General features: G+C 53.6%; 1 protein-coding gene and 3 non-coding genes across 4 annotated transcripts; all 4 read left to right on the plus strand.

Moving 5' to 3' along the window:
• Positions 1-8,492: 8,492 nt before the first annotated feature.
• NCL (nucleolin) lies at positions 8,493-16,140 on the plus strand. Its single transcript, XM_056358816.1, has 15 exons — positions 8,493-8,710; positions 9,286-9,393; positions 9,933-10,218; positions 10,568-10,720; positions 11,041-11,226; positions 11,442-11,525; positions 11,799-11,934; positions 12,316-12,452; positions 12,908-13,034; positions 13,253-13,386; positions 13,733-13,868; positions 13,956-14,107; positions 14,649-14,775; positions 15,220-15,449; positions 15,657-16,140. The coding sequence occupies exons 1-15, from the start codon at positions 8,693-8,695 to the stop codon at positions 15,734-15,736; spliced, it is 2,094 nt and encodes a 697-aa protein (XP_056214791.1). The 5' UTR covers positions 8,493-8,692; the 3' UTR covers positions 15,737-16,140.
• Positions 11,639-11,708, plus strand: LOC130158518 (small nucleolar RNA SNORD82). Its single transcript, XR_008825357.1, has one exon. It is a non-coding gene; the product is annotated as a small nucleolar RNA SNORD82 (small nucleolar RNA).
• Positions 14,260-14,336, plus strand: LOC130158519 (small nucleolar RNA SNORD20). The gene has a single exon (XR_008825358.1). It is a non-coding gene; the product is annotated as a small nucleolar RNA SNORD20 (small nucleolar RNA).
• On the plus strand, positions 14,955-15,093 carry LOC130158515 (small nucleolar RNA SNORA75). Its single transcript, XR_008825354.1, has one exon. It is a non-coding gene; the product is annotated as a small nucleolar RNA SNORA75 (small nucleolar RNA).
• Positions 16,141-20,215: the final 4,075 nt, after the last annotated feature.

A 20,215-nucleotide genomic window follows, 5' to 3' on the forward strand; every position in this document is an offset into this window, starting at 1 on the left:
GCCCCAATAAGGTTTTTGGTCAAGGCTTTGGCAGAAGGTGGATGGTGAGACCAGGCTCAGTGTTAACCCCTGTGCTGCCGCTGTCCTGGTGTGCGGGAGCACTCGGGCCAGGCTCGTACAGAAACTGCCTGTCTCCTCTCTGTACACTGGCAGCCTTCACCTGCAATGTGACGGAGCCGCTTGAAAACAGAAGGCTAAGGAAACCCCATTTAAATAAAGAAACCTGGCATGACTGTGGCTAGAGACATTTGGGCTTTCCTTGAAATTTCCCCTTTCTCTTCTGGACCTTTCTCCCAGTGCGATCTCCTTACATAGACAGATTTGCTCCCTCCCAGGCTGTGGCTCATCCGCCTGGGGTGTTTTATCACCTTCAAGGTCTGGGCAATGCTGGTGCTGTGGTGGGAGACACCTTGTGCGGAGGAGCTCAGTTTCCCTGGGAGGGATGCCCTGAGCCAGGGTGAGGATACGGGCACAGGGTGAGCCCCAGTGAAGCAGCAGGACCGGTTCAGGTGCTCCTCAACCAAAAAGCGCAGGTCAACACCACTTGCCTTACAAGAGCCTCAACCAATTTCAGCAAGTTTAGGCACAAGACTACGAGGCTCACAGCCTGGAGGGTGCTGGGTTTGGCACCCATAGCGGTGATGATTCATTCTGCTCCCAAAAGATGGGTGCAGAGCGAGCACTGCTCCGTGGCACAGACCACAGTCTCTGCCCATCACTGCATGGGCATGTCCTGAAGACTCAGAGCAAAGGGGCACCAAGACCCAGCAACAGCAATGTGCTTCCCTTACCCTCACAGCATCCTCAGGAAATGTGTTTCACTCCTAACACCTCAACATACCCTTAGCGAGGCTGTTACACATACATACGTACTAACATAGGTATGTATTTAGGCTAAACTTGGTCTCAGAAAGGCTTTTCTAGAGGAAATGCAGCAGCTTGCCCAGTCAGGGCTGCCTCACCTGGTGAGGCGGGAGACTGGGAGCACCAGGCATTCCTCCTCCCCTGACTCACTGTCCCCCTATGACTGCTTCCAAAGAGCTGGAGGCACCTTCTTCCTTGTCCCTGGGGGCTGTAGGAAAGGACCTTTCCTTCTTTCCAGCCTTTTTTTTTGTTTTAAAGACTGTGTAAAGAAATATACTTAAAGGGTTCAATTTCAAGCCATGAATCAAATCTTTGGGAGAGTTGCAACTTCACGAGGCTAAATCATGCTATAAACAGTGCTTGGAGGTTACTTATCCTACTCAGAATTACTGTAAAAGCCCCTTTTTTCCCAAGCAACAGGCTACCCAGGGAGCCCGTTCTTGCAGGCGAGGCAGAAAGTGCCAACTACTTGTAAATTATATGAATGGACCTTTTATTGGTCAAATGCTACCTTACTGGACTATGGCATGGGGCAGAGAAAGTAATGAAGGCAAATGGTGCAGAGCCACCAGAGAAACAAATCAAATGAGGGTTTGACAGCATGATCTGCATTTGTTTGCTCAGAGAAAATTGCAAGTACTTTTGGTTTTCATGCTGGAGGCCAGAAAGGGCTGCAGAGTTTCTCCTTATCCTTAGGCAGGGGCTTGCCAATGTGGATTTGAGACCTGAGATGGAAATTATGCCTCTGGTGGCTTTTTAGGCTGTGTCTGCTCTGTCCCTCGAAGTGGCTACAGGTGAGCTGCTGGGTTAACCCAGTGTGCCATGGCTGGAGGGGCAATGCCTTGCTCATGGGGAGGTGGGAAAAAACTCAGCAGAGGATGGTCTTGTGAAGGGTCCCCTCTCTGCGTGCTGTTGCAGGTCCTTCCTCCCTCCCTCCACCTCCTGTGAACCGGCCTTCTCCAGCCTGCCTGACCATGGGACTCCTGCCACATGCCAGGCTCTGAAGTCCCTGCAGGCGGGACGCTGTGCAGCCACCATAGCAAGGTACATCCTTCAGCAGGTGAGACTCCTCAGGGAGTGCGTGGTACCCGCTGGCACGCCACGCTTTGAGGGTCAATGCCGCCTTTCCCAGTGAGCAAATCACCCTCTCTGGCTGTGCTCACTCAGCCACGTTTTGATGCTGTTAACCTCAGGCAATGTGCAGCCTCTGCCCTGTGCTCCACAACATCTGCATAATAAATACGCTAAAGCAGCCAGCTCATTATTGGAAATATAGTCCCTGGGAGGAGGTGGGCAGACCCTGCTCATGCCTGCACCATGGCTTGTTATGAAAGGGTTGCTCTGCTCAGATTTATCTTCGTGATCCCACGGCTTACATCTCAGATCTGTGCTGGGGACAGCACTGATGCTCAGAGCCCAGACCCAGACCCCCACCCCCACTGCCCATCCACTGCATGGCCGGGGGGCTTCCCTGGGATAGGGGCTGCCTGTCCTTCTAGCCCTTCCCTGTTCCCCTGCTCCTCGGCAGAAGCTCTCACTTCTGCAGGGCATCACTAATTGTGAACTGCAGGGCACTAATTCAGGCCCTAAGGATTTCCAGTGCAGGCTCCCATCCCACATAACTATCACTTTCCTTGGGAGCAGCTCGTGCCCCTTCCTTGCCATGATATAAGCGATTATTATTGCATTAGTGTTGGGCTGCTGAGCCATAATGTCGTTACAGTCAATGGCATTAAGCATTTAATTACCCAGCGGGATGAATCGATGGGCTTCTTTCTTTGCTCTACAATTAAAACTGAGCAGGAGAGATGCAGGGTAATTGTCTGCTTTAAGCTTCTCTGATGTTTCATGTGCACGGGGATGTGCTGATGGCTTGTAAGGGATGGGAAGGAGAAGACTTTTCCCAAGAAACCATGTTCTCATCTCCCTCCCAGGACGCAGGTGTCACGATCACACACTTGCCCAGCTTAATGAGACACCATTGGTCATTCAGGACCAGGTTTTGCCTTCGACAGTGCTGACGGTGGGAAAATTATTCCTCCAAGTCTTATTTTTAACGGCAGTCATAGAAAGTTTGAAAGCAGTGACTAACTTGCGCTCTGCCAGTGGGGATTTCTGCAGTGAGAGCTGGTAAGTGAAAGAGCCCAGTGTGCTGCGGGGACAAGGCACAAACAGCCCGAGAGGGGTCCGGGCTGGGGACGTACTTTCAGCCCCCACTTTTAACCTCCTTTCGATGGAGCTTGCTGCGGAGGGGAGGCTGGGGCAGACAGAGGGTGAAAGCTGGGTGGGCTTAGCATCCCTGGCACCGTGCTGGTGACTCCCGAGCTCTGACCTTCCCCAGGCACTTGGGTGGTCTGTACAGCTCAACACTAGCCTGGGTCACTTGAGCTCTGCAGGTACAGTCAAGTGTAAAGTGACCCTCTCCAAAAAGCTCGGCTTGTGGCTGGACCTGCAGATGCAAGCACGAAAACCCTTGGGGTGGCTGTTCCCTCACGTGGGTAAGTTGGGGCAGAAGCTTTGCAAACCTTGTGGATGGGGCTCAGGGGGCAGGTTCAGCTGGGACAACACAGCAGCACAGCAGCCCCCTGGGGAAATGACAGCCCACTTCCCACTAAGCTAAAGCCACCCAGTGTGCCTTCCACCGGCACCGATGCCTGTGCCAAGCACGGTTTTGACTTGGCTCTGCTGGCTGAGACCTGCCAGCTCCCCTGGCAGAGGCTGGGACACGTTATACTGGGCACACATCTGTCTGTGTGTGCCTGTGGGCTGCACGGGGTCCCTGGTGCACTGTGGCTCTGCTCTCTCTGGTGGCATTTGGCTCTGTTCTGCTTTTAAAGGTAAGGACATGGGGAAGCCCCAGGTTCACTGTGCCACGCTGCTCACTGCCTTCACCGAGTGGTGGGTGCCTGTAGCTCCCAAGGCAGGGCTGAGCTCACCCCCCTCACGTGGATACACAAGAACAGAGGAACCGGAGGGGGATTCCTGGTTTCCCAGTTTGGACTCAACAAAGATTTTTTTTTTTTTTTTTCGATTGAGAACGAAAAAGGAAAGAAAAAACCAATCCCCTGGTTTGGGTTTGCTCCCCCCTCACTACCCAAATTGCTCCACATTTCCCTAGCCTGGTTTCTCTTCTTTATCTCACACCTAATACAAGTCCTCTTTGTTTCAGTCCCACTTTTTTCCCTCACACCATTTTTTCCAGGGCTGCACTTGTTCTTCCAACTGAGCAGAGCCAGAGGGGAGTCTCGCCTGTCCCGGGGGCTCTGTGCAGCTGCTGGGCTTGCTGGGGGCTCACAGGCAGGCGGCAAGGTCCTGCTGCCGGCTCCAGGCAAGGCGTGTTAGGGAGAGGAACTGGTTGCCAGAAGGGACATCTCAGGGGAATTGGCTTCTCCTGGAAATAGAAAAGCCCTTTTTTCTCTCCAGCATACCAGGAACAATCAATGCAAGGAATACTTGGAGGTCATGAGAAGACTAAACACTGCACATACGAAACTCCCTGTATGAGACACCAAGACTTTTCCTCGTCATGAACCCCAGGAAAAGGCACAGCCTCATGCAGGAGGGATGTGCTGGGTTATCACCCATCATCAGTGGGAGCGGCAAAGGGTGTGTCTGGCTTCAGGGACCCATGCCAATCCCTGCAGCATCCCACCTTCAAAAAGGATGTTCCCGAGAGAAGAGAACCCGTACTCTGCCAGGCACTGCTGACTTTCATCCCTGCAGCCCACTGTGTCCCGAGTTGCCCGTTTCAAGGTGCAGGACGTGGCCTGGAGTGCAGCTGCTCAAATCAAATGCCATGTGTCACAGCAAGCCCTGTGCCCACTTTGTGCCATCATCCTTGGGGGCTGACCTCTCTGTATGGCCAAGGCCAGGTGGGTAATGAAGAAAAGACTTAATTAGGGTACCACACAGGCCTGTCTCATTTGATGCCCTGCATTAATCAGGGCCTGGGGAGAGTTTTCTCCACCTGCTATTTGAAGTGAGCTGTGCAGCCGGGAAGAGAAACAACCAGCACTGTGTGCTGACACCACTGCGTTACCATCCATCAGCTGCTCCACGGTACCCACGGGGATGGCTCTGGCTGGCAGCAGGCAAATGGCCGGGGAGCAGCATAACAGGGTGAGGTGGGCACTGTTGGCAGGGGAAGGGGCTTTGCTGGTGGGACATGGGGATGCTCAAGAGGTTTTAACGTAGATCTGAGATGGATAAATGTAATTTATTTTTTTTTTCTGTTACCTTTGCCAGGCCAGGCCACTGCTTGGACCATGTAGCAGGTGAGCCATGATGCCAGGGGAGCAAGGCTGGGGAGCTTGGGGACACATTTGATGGCATTTCTAGCTTGCTTCGTCCCTCTGAGCCCCCGCGGATGTGTGGCTGGAGGTCCCTGGCGGTTTTGGGCAGCAGCCGCGCCTGTTGCCACGGGTAAAACTTTTCCTCTGCGAAATGCGCTTGGCTGCAGCTTGTGTCTGGCAGGTACCGAAGGTGGGGCTCCCCTGAGACCCCCTCCGTGGGAATGGCGCAGCCAGCAGGCGGGATGTCCCCGGGATGTCCCCGGCATGTCCCGCCCGGCGCCGGGGGCAGCCAGGGCCACGCCCACCCCCCGCGGCCCTTTGTCGCCACCTAGTGGAAACACGCAGCAGCGACCGGGCCCAGGCTGCACGGCACGCCTGGGACACTCTCTCCTCACCTAGGGTCTCTGGGGGGGGTCTCCCCGGGGCGGGTCACCCATCCTGCCTGGCTTTTGGGGAGCCGCATCTGCCTGGCAGCCCAGCTCCCTCCCAGCCCGAGGCAGCGGCAGCCGGGCGAGGTGTCCCCAGCGCTGCCAGGCTGGGGAGAAGCACAGGGGACGAGTTTCTGCTGTGCCAGAAACTGTGAATCCTTGGCAAATCCCTCCTGGGGTCTCTACTAAACCATCTAAATTCATTTTAACTGTGGAATTAGATCAATGTTCCCAAGCTGCAGACATGCTGCAACAAGCGACAGCCATAAAAGCACCAAAAATACATTTACTCCACCAACAGAGCTGTTGAACCTGCTCTTTTGGCCGAATTACTCATTGATGCTGCTCTGCAGACCTCCCTTGGCCCTGAAATTTCTGACGGTACCTGCAGAAGATCAGGGCTGTGCTGTGCTGCTGGGACAGCCTTACAACGTGGTGTATCCCCAGGAAAAGGCTGGCCTTGCTGTCACTCTGGCATCCTCCTGCCCACTGCCAGGGCTGCCCAGAGGTCCTGACCACAGGTGGGATATAAGGGAACAGCCCAGCCTAAATGCTGGCATCTACAGTCCCCTGGCTACCCTCCTCCCTGCAACATCCCTGGCCCTTTATGGCCACAACAGCAGCTGGCAGGGTCGGGCCGTATCCAGACCTGCTCAATGGTGCATGGATTAACGCAGTGCAGCAGGCAGTGTTGGTTCTCACTTGTCTGCACACAGGTGCTGTGCTCCTTCCCCCAAACACCGGGTCCTGCTGCATCCTCAGAGGTGCCAGCACCAGGAACAACCTGCCAGAGCTGAGCACACTGCTGGGAGAGAAGATGGAGTACAGGCCATACCAAGATGTCCCCTGTCAGGACTAGGAACCGAGACTGGCCAGTTGCCAGCCCAGCCCTTTGCTGATCCCACCACTGACATTATGTTATTAGACACATGCAGTGTCCTGACTGCCAAAACTGCCCCTGGCTGAAGCAACAGTTGTCCCTTTCCCATGGCAAACCAGCCCCCTGCTGGGCACGAAGCAAGGCCAACCCCAGCACTAGCAGCAGATCTGTACGAGCAATGATAATATGGGATTTTGTTGCATCGTCACACGCAGGCAGAATAAGGAGGGAACAATTAGCTCTTGGTTCAGATAAAGATTTCTGCCAGGTCTCTACTTCCTCCATCTCCATCACCCTGCATCCCCATGGGCCACCCCGAGTCTGTGCTGCTGCTTCCCCCGGGCACTCGGTAACAGCTCCTGCAGGATGCAGTCAGTGGTTCATGAGCCTGATGTTACTATTTCACATGCAGAGTCCAGCTGCCCTATACAAGGGGTTTCCCCAGGCAGGATCCCCACCTGCCTGGGTATGTGACCAGGGATGGAACGTGGGCAGTGTCCCCCTCTGTTCCAGCTCCATCCCTCCCCATACTGACTGATGGTGGCAGGCTCTCCACAGGCTGGCTTTCTCCTGGAGAGGTTGACTGATCCCATCATTACCCCTCAGTGAGTGCCCTCAGCTACGACTGCCCACCTGGAACTGCCTCTCCTCACCCAGCAAAGGAAAAAGAGGTACTACGACAGCCCAGGAGCCAGGTATGTTGCCTCACCCACAATGTCTCCATTGCTTTCAGGTATCACTGAGCAACCCAGGGGTGTCTCCTCAACGGCAGCTGCATTTATTGAGAGTTTGGTGGGGCTTTTTTCCTTTAGGGCTCCCTAGCATCTTGCATTCTCCAAGTTAGGGTTTCTCTCAAGCATGCCTGAGAAGGGCAAACGGCTATAGCCACAGACACGTGAGTCAGGAGCCCCCAGGAGCTGGCTGGATGCCCACTTTGAAAGTGGGAGAGGGTGTAAGGCAGCGGGGAAGCCCCAGCAATAGAGGCCACTCATGTCCTTGGGGGACCACCACTCAGGCCTGCCAGCAGACTGGCAAGTTAAACAGGGGTGCTGCATTCCTGGGGTCATCCTACCCCAAATTTATAGCCACTGGGGTAAAACTCCACAGGGAGAAAGCTGGTGTCTTCTTTCAGTGACTGAACTCGGAAGCACTCATCAGGCGAGCACAGGTTTATTTTTTCTGCAGCGTTGGGTCCTTTGTCCCTGCCGGGAGCCACTGGAAGGTGGCAGCTGCAGGGTGCTCCTGTGCCAGCCGCAGCTGCAGCAGCTGCACACCGACCAGCTCCTGGGGGTGCTCCTTCAGGCTGGCCGAGGGGGCTTCGTGCCCCCCAGGGCTGGGAAGGAGGTGCCGGGGGGGAGTGCGGGGGGCGGGGGGGGGCAGAGGCAGTGCTGGGGAGGCCCCAGCCCCCTCCCTTTGCCAAGGCCAAAAGGAGAAAGTGTGCTCGGGCTGAGCTGCATCCCCGGAGCCCAACTGCCGCAGAGCCGGCCTGCGAAGCCTGTCCCGACGGCGTGCAAAGGGGCTGGCAGGCCCGATCCCAGCCCCAGGACCCCCGGTCCCCAGTCCCCCCTGCTCCGCTGCCGGGCCCCCCGCCCCCCCGCTGCCGGGCCCCCCGCCCCCCCCCCTGCCGCGCTCCCGGGATCCCCAAGCCCAGGACCCCCGGCCCAGGGGACCCCCGACCCCGTCCCAGTTCCCCCACGTGTCCCGCCGCTCGCCACGTGCTCTCCCGCGGCCCCGGCCACGCCCACCCTCAGCTAAGCTCCGCCGCCCAATCAGGGCGCAAGCGCCGAGCTACCGCCCTCTCATTGGCTAACGCCGATTACTCTCGGGCGGGCAGCGCGTCTCCGCGCTCTCGCCCCCCACCTCACTGCCTCGCTCTCGCCGGCGGCTGTAAGGCGCTTTCCCGTTGGCTGATCGCAAACCGCCAGAGATTGGCAGAGAGGCTCGAAGGGCGGAGGCGGCGATTGGCCGGGCGGCGCGCCACGCGCGGCGATTGGCTGAAGCGGGGGCGGAGGGGGCGTGGCGTGGCGGAGGGCTAGGCAAGCGAGCGGAAGGGGCCTGCGCTCCCTCTTTCGTTTCAGTCCCCGGTCCGGGTCGCCAGCGCCTCGCCGCCGCTCCCGCCGCCCGCCCGGGGCCCGCTCCGTTCCTTGCTGCCGCCCCGCCGGCCGTGCCCAGCGCCCTCCTGAACTAGCTCGGCCGCCGCCCCTGCGCCGCCAGGCACCGCCGCCATCATGGTGAAGATCGCCAAGGTGAGGGCGCCGGGCGGGGCGGCGCGCAGCCGCCGGGCGGGAAGCGGAGCGGCCGCCGCCGTGGCGGGCGGCGGGCGGATGGTGATGGGTTGGGAGCCGGGGGCGCCGGGCCGCCCGCCCGCCGCCGGTTCCACGGGCCGCGCGGCCGTTTGCAGGCCTCCCCTCCCGCACCGTGAAGATGGCGGCGGGGGGCGGGGCCGCGGCCGCGCGTTCGGGGGGGCGGCTTTGGGCATCGGCCCGGCCCGTTCCCCGCCGCGGTGGCGCGCGCGGAGGCCCGGCCGCGGGCGGGGGGAGGGGGCCGCGATCGGGGCCGGAGGAGGGGGAGGGGGGCACCTCGGCGCGCGCAGCCCGGGGGGGGGGGGGGGGGGGCGGGGCTACACCGTACTGCGCGGCCACGTGGTGCGCCGGGGAGAGCGAGCACGTGGGAGCGCGCGGCGCCCCCCGCCCGCCCCGGGAGGGCCCCATTGCCCCGGGCCGGGGGCGGCGGGATCGTGGCTGTGCCGCTCGCTCCTCGGCGGGGGAGGTGGGGGTGGCGAGGGGGCGAATGCCGCCTAACAGCCCGCGCTCTTTTTCAGACTCCCAAGAATCAGATCAAACAGAAAAAAATGGCTCCTCCCCCCAAAAAGGTGGAGGAGAGCGAGGAAGAGGAGTCCTCGGAGCTGGAGGAAAGCAGCGGGGAGGAGGTAAGGGGCCGGGCACGTGCCGCAGGTGTCACAAGGGCTGGGGGTGCACTGGGTTTGACAGGGGGTCGATGTTAACAGCCAGCCGGTGCCTGTCGGTTACCTGCGGCTGCAGCATAAACCTGATGTCACAAGAGAAAAGGGACGTGGGGAAAACTCGCGCGGGAGGTAGGTCTGGGCTTCCAGGCTTTGGGAGGGCTGCGGGGCTCTTAGAGCTGCCCTGGGGTGACGACGATCGGCAGTAAGTGACTTGCCACACACAAGTAATAAGCCAGACTGACAATTTCAAGCTACCAAATGCCCCTAGGGAGATCACTGGTCTTGCTTCGGGACCAGGGAGTTTGGAGATGCTTTAATGTTCCATAAGTTGTGAAAAACTTGAAAAAGCTGGTTTTGAGCCTTAGGAAGTTTAACAGAATAGGCAACTAAGGTCATTGAGCGGAAACAAAGTCTGTCAGAAGGATAGGCTTTAGGTTGCAGTTCCCATATATTAGCCTCGTCGTTTAGAGGGCCAGCATGTCTTACACTAGGGTGTATTTCAGGTGATCCCTCAGAAGAAACAACAAAAAGCAGCAGTTACACCAGCCAAGAAGGCTGCTACCCCTGCAAAGAAGGTCGCTACTCCTGCGAAAAAGGCAGTTACACCTGCCAAGAAGGCTGTGGCTACTCCGGCTAAAAAGGCTGTGGCTACTCCAGCTAAAAAGGCTGCCATCCTAACCAAAGGAGCGAAAAATGGAAAGAATGCCAAGAAGGAGGAGAGTGAGGAGGAAGATGAAGATGATGAGGAAGATGATGATGAGGAGGAGGAAGAAGATGAAGAAGATTCTGGTAAGTTAATTTTGAAATATGTATCCATTCTTGCGTAAGTGGACTGAAGCTGGTCCAGTCAGGTTGCTGAATTTGAATACCTTTGGGATTGAAAGTTTAGTATGATTTAATAGTTGTGAGAAGGGGCTTCATTGATTAAAAGGTGGTGAGGAAGGAAAGGGGGGTAATCGGTGACGTTTGGAGAAGAACTTGGGCTGCAGCTGTGTTATGTTGCGGCATGTGAAGCATCTTCTAGTTTTCTGACAGTCCTTTCCTGAACTTAGCCAAAATCTCCTGAAAGAAAAGTAATTTTACTAGTAGTTTGAAGGCTGAGTGGTGTGGGTAAATGCTTGCTGTATTGTTGGTGCAGATGAGGAAGAGGAACCACCAATGCCTGTGAAGCCTGCAGCCAAAAAACCTGCAGCAGTACCAGCCAAAAAGCCTGCAGTTGTGCCAGTAAAACAAGAATCTGAAGAAGAGGACGAGGATGAAGATGAGGATGACGATGATGAGGAAGATGATGGTAAGTGAGATTGAGGAAAACTTTGCAGTGCTCAGCTGATTTTAGATGAATGCTGGTGTCCATTAAATGTGGCTGAGTGGGTGTTTATTTAGCTTGGTTGCTGGTTAAACTCTTGGGGAACAGGTACTGTTTTTTAATGCAACAAAGAGGGAGAGCCAGCTTTTATAAACACTATAAATATATTAAACCTGTTTCATGAGAACATACAAACTTAAGGAAGCATGAAAACCACTATTGTATTTCACAAGATTTTCTTTTCTTGGTCTCAAAAGGGGCTTGATCTTGAACGTGTCTGAAATCTTGTGCTCAATTTGTTTCAGAGTCTGAAGATGATGAGGCCATGGACACAACCCCCGTTCAAGTGAAAAAACTTACTCCAGCAAAGGCTGCACCAGTGAAAGCCAAGGCAGACTCTGAAGATGAGGAAGATGAAGAAGATGAGGATGAAGATGAGGAGGATGAGGATGAGGATGAAGAGGATGCCGAGGAGGAAAGTGAGGATGAAAGTGAGTTTAAATGTTTTTGAGATCATAACTGTCTTAAGAGGAAAGATTCATGAGAAAAATCTTTGTCTGTCATGGTCTTTTGGGCTGAGAAATAGTTGTTGTAGTGATGAGAGAAGGTCCCGTGTATGACTGGTGTGAAAATTATTGCTCCTGTATTGATCCAGTATAGGAGAAGTTGTTCTGTATTTTTCATGGTGTGTGTTCTTTTACCACAGAACCTGTCAAGGAAGCACCTGGAAAGAGGAAGAAAGAAATGGCCAATAAAAGTGCACCAGAGGCCAAGAAAAAGAAAACAGACGGTAGGTGATGTGGGATCATCAAGCAGTGCTTGTTTCATGGACTGTTACTGGGACAGTGCATAGCTGTGAAGGAACAGGATGCTGGTACATAACTGAAGGGACAGGTTTTTTCCAGCACAAATGATGATTATAAGGGACTTAATACTGAAGTGTGATGTCACTTTAGAGCAGAAACTGATGTGCTAAAGCTTTCCGGAGTCCGGCTTCTTAAAAAAAAAAAATAACCACAACCTGCCTTAAAACCCCAGATTCTGATTATCTTCTCATTTAAAGGGCCGACTTCAGCTTTCTCCCTCTTCGTGGGAAATTTGGTCCCCACCAAGGAGTATGAAGAACTGAAGACTGGCATCAAAGACTTCTTTGGGAAGAAGAATATTGAAGTTTTAGATGTCAGAATCGGTGCCTCCAAGTGAGTTCATCAGTAGAACTTAGCTGCCTATTTCTTTTGATTGGCAGGAATTTGTTTGGAGGGGTGTAACTGCTGATGCTAGTTCCCTTAGGATGCTGGGATGGTTGCTAGGTAATGAATGGAAGCTGGAAGAGAGGCACGGTACTGATAAGTGTATAATACTTGCTTGGTTTGCAGCTTTTTCAGACAGTATCTCCATAAAGGAAGAGCTGCCACTTCAGTTACATAGCTGTTCTCTGCCGTTGTTTTGGTTATGTGGGCTGGTTAGCATTTATTAACAGTCTAACTTGACCAGCGGGGACCTCTCTGGTTTTGGGTTTGTTTGTGTCCCCTGCTACTACAGATGGATCACCTTAAATAGTAAGGTTACCCTTCTTTCAGGCGATTCGGCTATGTAGACTTTTCATCTGCTGAAGATCTGGATAAAGCTCTCCAAATGAATGGAAAGAAGTTAATGGGTTCCGAAGTCAAACTGGAAAAAGCAAAGAGCAAGGAAACAATAAAAGAAAATAAGAAAGGTATGGCCCATAACTCGTAACTGCCTGTGCACATCAATGAAAAGCTGTCATCATCAGGCTGGAGCAGTGTTACTGGTGGCTGCTCTTCTATGCCTTTAAGGCAGATCATCCTGGTTGGAGCTCTGTATCATAAACAGTTTCTCAAATGCTTACATACCGGTGGACAAGTTCAGACTGAAATGTCTGGAAATGTGATTCTGAAAAACAGTGTGCATTGGGGGCACTGAGGAGGAGATCTGGTTCTTCCTGAAGTTTTAGGACCTGTTTTCTGAACTTGATGCACTTAAGAGGAGTAGAATGGTAGCCTAATAAACTTCTGTAATAGTTGCTTTTTCAGCTTCTGAAACTGCTTTATTTTCTGCTGGATCAACTCACTGATTCTCACTGATCTGGCAGCATAGATGAGACAGGGGTTTTCGCTGGTAATGTGATAGTAACTTTTTCTCTCTTTGCAGAGAGAGATGCTAGGACACTGTTTGTGAAGAATCTGCCCTACCGCTTAACTGAAGATGAAATAAGAGAGGTGTTTGAAAACGCACAAGAAATCAGAATAGTAATGAACAAGGAGGGGAACAGCAAAGGGTACGTAGCTGAGAGGACTGTTGGATGTTTGCTGTTCCTTAAACTCTTGGCATATTCCAGTAAGCTTGTGTGTTCTTTAGCTTCCTTAAGGAACCTCCTGCAGTAGGTGTACTGAAAATACTTTGAAGCCTTTTTCTTGACATCCTTCCCCCTCCTTGTTCATGAACTTAGTCATTCCTGGAAGGAAGCATTTGCTTATGTTCTTCTCTGTGCTGTAGGATGGCCTATGTTGAATTTAAATCAGAAGCTGAGGCAAACAAAGCTCTGGAGGAGAAGCAGGGCACCGAGATTGATGGTCGTGCCATGGTCATTGACTTCACTGGTGAGAAGAGTCATCAAGAACATCAGAAAGGTACTTTTCTAGACCAATAGCATGCATACAAATGACATACACAAGATTTAATTCTACTTGGTTCAGAAGTAGATTAGCTTGAAGTACTGCAGGAAAATGGTATCGGGAAGGGACCTTTTGCCTGACTTGTACTCTGCATCCTGTGCATTTCATGTCTACTGCATGATTCGAGACAAGGGGGGGCAGCTAGTGTAGGTGACCAAAACAGCGTTGCGGTTGGCCTTGTGCCTCACCTTGAGGTGAGGAGGGGGCAACAACTACTCTTACCCTAGAAGAGTGTCTTGTGACTAGAGGAAGAGAGCTCTTCTTCCAAACTGGCACTTACAGCACTGAGTTTTCTCCGTAGGAGGTGGAGAGAGGGAGTCAAAGACCCTAATTGTCAACAACCTCTCCTACGCTGCTTCAGAAGAGACTCTCCAGGAACTGTTTAAGAAAGCTTCTTCCATCAAGATGCCACAGAACAACCAGGGCAGGCCTAAAGGGTACGTTGTGCCTGACTCCTGAGTTGGCACTGTGAATGACTTGCCTCTTGTCCTCTCAGGCTGACTGAAATCTTCTCCTCCAAATAGGTATGCATTTGTAGAATTTCCCACAACTGAGGATGCTAAAGAGGCATTGAATTCCTATAACAACACAGAGATTGAAGGCAGAGCAATCAGACTGGAATTTAGTTCACCAGCATGGCAGAAAGGGAACATGAATGCAAGAGGAGGGTTTAATCGTAAGTGTTCCATGTTTGATCATTTGATCTTGAGATACCTGTGGGCAGGAGTGTACCGTTCATGGAAACATAGGGCTGCTTTAAAAAAAAAAAAAAAACAAACCACAAGGCATGCCTGTGGAGTGAAAGACTGGCATCTTGAGTGAATGGGCTGGATATGATGACTGATTATCTGAAATGCTGATGAAAAAATTGCCTAAGTCCTCTAGATAGTCAAGTGCTGATCCAGCAGTGTCTGTCCTGTTAGTATCCCTATTGATAAGATGCAGGCATCTATTTAAAAAAAGAAAGGGGGAGCGGGGGAGAATTATTTTGACAGTACCAGGCTGGTTGGTGGGAGATACTTCGATGTCAGGTTCTAACTGCAGTCCTGAAAAAGTTTTCAAGGACTTCTTTAAGTACCTGAGCTGTTCCTTCAAAACAAACCCCTTAGACCTGTGAGCTGTTCCAGGGGCCAGTAATGCAAGCTGGATGTGATGTTAAGAAACTGATGGTTGCCTTCCTCAAGCTTACTGATCTCTGAATTTTTCTCTTACCTCAGAACAAAGCAAAACGTTGTTTGTCAGAGGCCTTTCTGAGGACACCACAGAGGAGACACTAAAAGAATCATTTGAAGGCTCTATAAGTGCTAGAATAGTCACAGATAGAGACACTGGATCATCTAAAGGGTATGTTTAATGCCACCTGGCATGATTTTAGTTGCTACAAAGAGCATCACTTCAGCAGGTTTGTACATCTTGGGGTGTTTCTCGTGTTCATGCGGGTGATTCTTTGAAGCTAGTAAATCGCATGGAACCAGGGGACAGGCTTACAGCTTCGGCTCTGGTCGTGGCGGGCAGCGCGTGCTCACTTCTCAATGAGCTCCTTCCTGCCAACAAATCCGTGGCAGCCTATGGATTCGCACGAGAAGAATATTAACTGTGCAGTACTGGCAAACTCGCAATGGGCTTCCATCGATTGTGATTAGCCACTGCTGTTTGACAAGTTAACGTGGCCCTGGTCCCTGTGTGGCTGCAGAAGCGTGGGTGTTTGTTTCTGACAGGATAAAGCACCCGTAGGTGGTGCTACGGCTGGTGGAGTTTTGACTGTCTCTCTCTGAACCCTTTTCCTAGGTTTGGATTTGTGGACTTCAGCTCCCCAGAAGATGCCAAAGCAGCTAAAGAAGCCATGGAGGATGGAGAGATAGATGGAAATAAAGTGATCCTTGACTTTGCCAAGCCAAAGGGTGAATTTCAACGTGGCGGTGGTTTTGGTGGTGGATTTGGTGGTCGTGGTGGCAGAGGAGGAGGCCGAGGAGGAAGAGGTGGATTTGGTGGCAGAGGTGGTGGCAGAGGATTTGGAGGTAAGAAGAAGCAAGTGCTGCTGTTCTAAGGGGAGGGGGTGTGCTCAAAAACAACCCAAAGCCATTCTTGGGTTTATGGTGTGGTGCCACCACAGAGTGCTTGATGTGAATTTGTTTTCATGTGTGTGCCGGGATGGGTTTGGAAGGGCGGTGGTGTCTGTGCAGGGGTGCCTGTAACTCTGCTTCTTGTAATAATTTTCTTTCTAGGTAGAGGAGGTGGCTTCCGAGGAGGCAGAGGAGGAGGTGGAGATCACAAGCCACAAGGGAAGAAGATAAAGTTTGAATAAACTTCCCCTTTCCTTTCCCTTCTCCTGCTCTCTGAGACTATCTGAAAGGACTCCGGGGGTTTTTATTCTCCTTTGATCTTGGCGGAGCCTTCGGAGGACATTCCAAGATGCGAAGCAGTACTGTGAGCCACTTGGAAGATACAATTTTCATTTCAAGGAAGAGAGAGCAAGCCATTTTGACTGCTTGCCCATTCAAACGGAACTTTTTAAAAAAATGAGCGATAGATGTGGGAATTTTCCCTCTTGTCTGTGAGTTGTCTTGAATTTATAATGTTTTACCCATGTACAAAAATATTTTTTTTTTCCTATAAACTTCTGTAGCATTTTTGCTGTAAAAATGCAGAATGTTTTATCATTTGTGCTTCAGCACCCTGTCTTGGACAGATTAAAAGGACCTAAACTGGTTCGTGTTACTTCTGTGCCACTAAATGAAGCAGGGCTGTGAGAAATGTCTGTCTTGAACCTTTTCTCCCTTAATGTCCCAGGCAGCAGCTAGTGTCCTGCTTTGCTGTAACCTATGTCAGCACCCAAATAACATACGTGTGCTATGTTTAACGTGCTTGCAAGAATAGGGGAGGAGAATATGATTGGTAAGGTAAGCCCTGTGACCACAACCATGGTGGTTTGTTTTTGGTTTTTTTTTTACTGAAGATGTATGTGATGTTGCATGCTAGCCACTTGGGTTTTTTTACTCTCTTTTTTACAAATGAGTAAATTGGATCTTGTACCAAGGCCCTGCAGCTCAGTCACCCTTTCCTACAGACACTGTGTTTTGTGCTTCGTTCCAAATTGTCTTCTCTTGTCTTGTCCTCCCTAAGTGTGATTGCAGATGCATTGAAACAGGGGCTTGGGGAAAGGAGCCGCTTGTTGCCTTGACCCACACGTATGCCTTTGGGTGTTCATCAGGCTTGGTGAGGGTGACTGCTTCCACTGGAGTGGGGATGAAGGTGGTAGGTCCTGTCTGCAGTAGTCACTGGCCTCTTCCAGCTAGTCACTTGGCTGGTGTCCTGCAGTGGCGGTTGGGGGACAGCAGTGCTCTTGAGTGCCTGCAAGCTGTGGGTGCAGAAACCCTCGGCCGGGCTGTGGGATTCTGCTTCCCAGGGAGCAGGCACTGACCTTGACCCTCAGTTCTGGCTGTGGGTGCAGCCAGCTCACCCCTCCTGGTGTATTTTGGCACCACGGGGACCTGTCACAGCCCCTCGAACACTGCTGGGTATGGATTCCTAATGCGCAGCCCCTGCAGGGGGAAAAAGGGTTCTGTGCAGGTAAAAAGGTTTATATACTGCGGGGGTAGGGTTGCCTTTGGCTTCGCTTCTCGCCGGACCCCTGAGGAGGGGTTTGTGCGTCGGTCCCCCCCGTCGCGGAGGGCGCGGGGGCTCCTCCAGCCCTGGGCATCAGCCATCTTAGAGCGGCGCCCGAGCCCCGGCGGCAAATGGTCGGAGGGCGGCGGCGGCGGGACCGGCCGCCAGGGGGCAGCACTCGCCCGCGCAGCCGGGTGCCGCCAGGGGGCAGCACCAGCCCGCGCAGCCGGGCCGGGCCGAGGGGTCGGTGAGGGGCCGGGCCCCAGGGGCTCCGCACCCGCCTGGGGGTGTGTGTGGATGGCAGTGGATGTCGTGCGCAGTGCCCCGGATCCTGCATGGCTCGGAGGCCTCCCCCGTGTGAGGGAAGCTGAGTTGGGGGCTGCAGCATCCTTCCTATCCGTGCTGTCACTTGCATCCTTGTCCCCAGCTGTGCCCCATGGAGCCCAGCTGCACTGTAACACTGGGGCCCTGTTCCCACTCTGGGGCTCTGGATCCCTGGCTGGAGCATTTGCTTGCACCTTGGTACCCTGCCACAGCTGGAGGAGGCAGCCCTGGGGCAGGTCACACTGCAGAGGAGAAGGGCAAAAGCATCCACAAGTGTATCTGCTCAGCGTTTGCCTTGTGTCCCACCTGTGAAGTGTTTGGTGCCATGGGCAAGCTGGCCCTGGTGGCAGGTGGTCCAGCCTGCCATATCCAGCGTGTCCTGGTCCCCCTTGCTGGCCTCTCTGCTCCCCATCACCCTGTTGAGGAGCCAGCCCTGAAACCGAGCCCCCAGTGCCCAAACACTGAGGTGAGACCCGTGGGCTCATCCATGGCTTTCCTCTTCACCCCCCAGGTCCATACCTGATGCGGGTTTGTCCCTGTGGATGTGGCTTGCTCTGCTCTGGGGTCACTGCTGCCCCATGGCCTGTGTATCCTACTGCGCTATGGAGAGGGGATGTCAGGCGGTGGTGGTGGTGGTGGTGGGAAAAGGCAATGAGCCAGGTCCTGCCATGGAGAGCGTGACAGAGGCAGCAAGGTGGCGATCTCCTTCAGCATAAGGAGAGAGGGTGTTCAAACAAAACAGGTGAGTTTCCAAACCTGCTGTATGTAGCAGCTCTTCCCAGGGAGGGTGAGGTGAGGTGCTCCTCACTCCAGGGCACCAGCACAATCTGAAGTTCAGCTGGAGATTTCAAATGCAGCTGGAGGAATGCACGGAAGAGAGAAAACATCCACCGGCTCTTGTTAAACGCCATGCCAGGCTCTGCAAGGAAGCTGTGCCAAGCTGGAGCAGGGCAGCCACAGCCCTGAAATGCCACACCAGGCAGCGGTTTTGCCACTGGATCCCATTGCCAGGTTTCATTCCCAACCAGCCAGGCTGACTGGGCCAGCAGAAACCTGCTAGCAGTGACATGAGGTGAGGGCTTGTGGGTTTTTTTCCTTCTTCTTTCAACCTTTATTTAGAAACTAGAATGTTCACCAAATCTACAAGGTTTCTCTGTACAGGTCCCACCAGGTGAAGAACAGCAGCGAGAGATTTCTGCGCGCAGCCCTGGCTCACCGTATGCACCGCTACGGAGGGCGAGAGCTGTCCCTGCGTATAGGATAAATACACAGCTAACGTACTGTACCTGACATAAATTATGGAGGTGTCAATTTGGATTTCTGAACTCACTCCTGTTGGAAGGAGGGAGGGGACGGGAAAGCAGAGTGTTGTGTGCTGCCAGAACCCAGCAGGCACCGAAAATGCCCCTGGGGCAAGTCTCTGCCCTGCACTGCTGGCACTTGCCCCAGGGATGCGGTGCTGCTGGGTGCATCCTAAATCAAATTTCACAGTATTGCCACTAGCCCCAGTACCAAGGGCCGAGCCCTGGGCAGCAGTGGGCTCTTTCTCTTCCTCCTTTCCAAATCTGCGACTGGGCAGATGAGGGACACTGGCCAAGAGGTTGTGGGGCTTGGCAGGAGGGTGCCTTTTCTGGCTGGTTTATAGGCCCTTTTTTTTTTTTTTTTTTTTTTTTTTCTTCCTTGTTTTCTAACCTGGGGAACATACAGACTTGGAGTAAATGAAACAGGCCCATTTCCAAAACACATTCAAAAAAGGAAAGAAAAAAAAAAAAAGGCACTGCACAGGGGGACCTTTGAGGTAGTCAATATTTTTTCCCTTCAATGTCTGGCACCAGAGAGGGAGAGAGAGGGAATGCACGCATGCCACGTTTCACTGTGCGTGGTCAGGGCCACGGATGGGGTTGTACATGTTCGTACATGACATGGACATCTGTGTGCGCAGAGCATGTGCCTGGGAGCTGGCATGCCAGGGCCTGTGCATGCGTGTGGCTTTGCACATGCCTGTGGCTTTGCTGACACCTGCGGTTGGTGGCTGGAGAGCATCTGTGGCCACATGTCTCTCTGTGTTGGGGGGGGTGTCCATCACAACAGCTGGCTTGGGGCTCCCCCTGACAGCTCCAGTGGTCCTTTCAGCCCAAAGAAAGAGGGCCATGTCTTGTGGTACCACTCCTTGTCATGCTTCTGAGCCTCATCCTGTAGAACACTGCAACAGCCCTGAGAGGGGCAGATACGGTGTGAAACACCAGCTCTCCTTCACCTTGTCCCGTTGGACCCTGCTCTGTGTACCAGGCCAGGACCGATACTCTCCAACCTGCCCTGGAACATCGTGCTTGCTGCAAAACCAGGGCTGAGCCTGAAGCAGCCATGCATGGGGTCTTTGGGGTCTGTTGTCCCCTTCTGAGGCAACCCCATCAGGGCAGCCCAGCTGCAAGGAGAGGGTCTCCCTGCAGCGAGCCCCCAGGGTGCCTGCACCCAAGCTGGGGTCCCAGGTGCTTTGGGGCCACTCCAGCTGGGGCTGATCAAGTTTCTCTGCCTCTTTCTTGGCTGTGGGCAAGGGCAGCCTGCCTCGTCCCTTCCCTTTCCTGCCAGGAGGAACAAATCCCTGAGGAATTCCAGCTGGGTACATTCCTCTGAGTGCACGCACAGCAAGGCTGGCAGAGGGGCTGTGTGGCTGAGCGCAGCCCATGCTGGTGCTGGGAGCCACCACTGTCTGGGACCCTCTATCAGGGACAAAGACCCCAGTTCCCCAACTGCCTGGCTGAAACCCCAAGGGGGGCTCAGGATCCAGCCTCGGAGGAGAGCCCCTTCCCCAGCTGCACAGTGAGGACTTTGGCAGGGGCAAACCCAATGCACA

This window comes from Falco biarmicus, chromosome 13 (genome assembly GCF_023638135.1).
Source record: "Falco biarmicus isolate bFalBia1 chromosome 13, bFalBia1.pri, whole genome shotgun sequence".
Classification (NCBI taxonomy): domain Eukaryota; kingdom Metazoa; phylum Chordata; class Aves; order Falconiformes; family Falconidae; genus Falco; species Falco biarmicus.

Bases quoted from the DNA above. Each gene is read 5' to 3' on its own strand.
- NCL (XM_056358816.1), top strand. The intron at 10,219-10,567 runs GTAAGTTAATTT...TTGTTGGTGCAG, and splicing joins AGAAGATGAAGAAGATTCTG to ATGAGGAAGAGGAACCACCA. The intron at 13,387-13,732 runs GTACTTTTCTAG...TTTTCTCCGTAG, and splicing joins TCATCAAGAACATCAGAAAG to GAGGTGGAGAGAGGGAGTCA.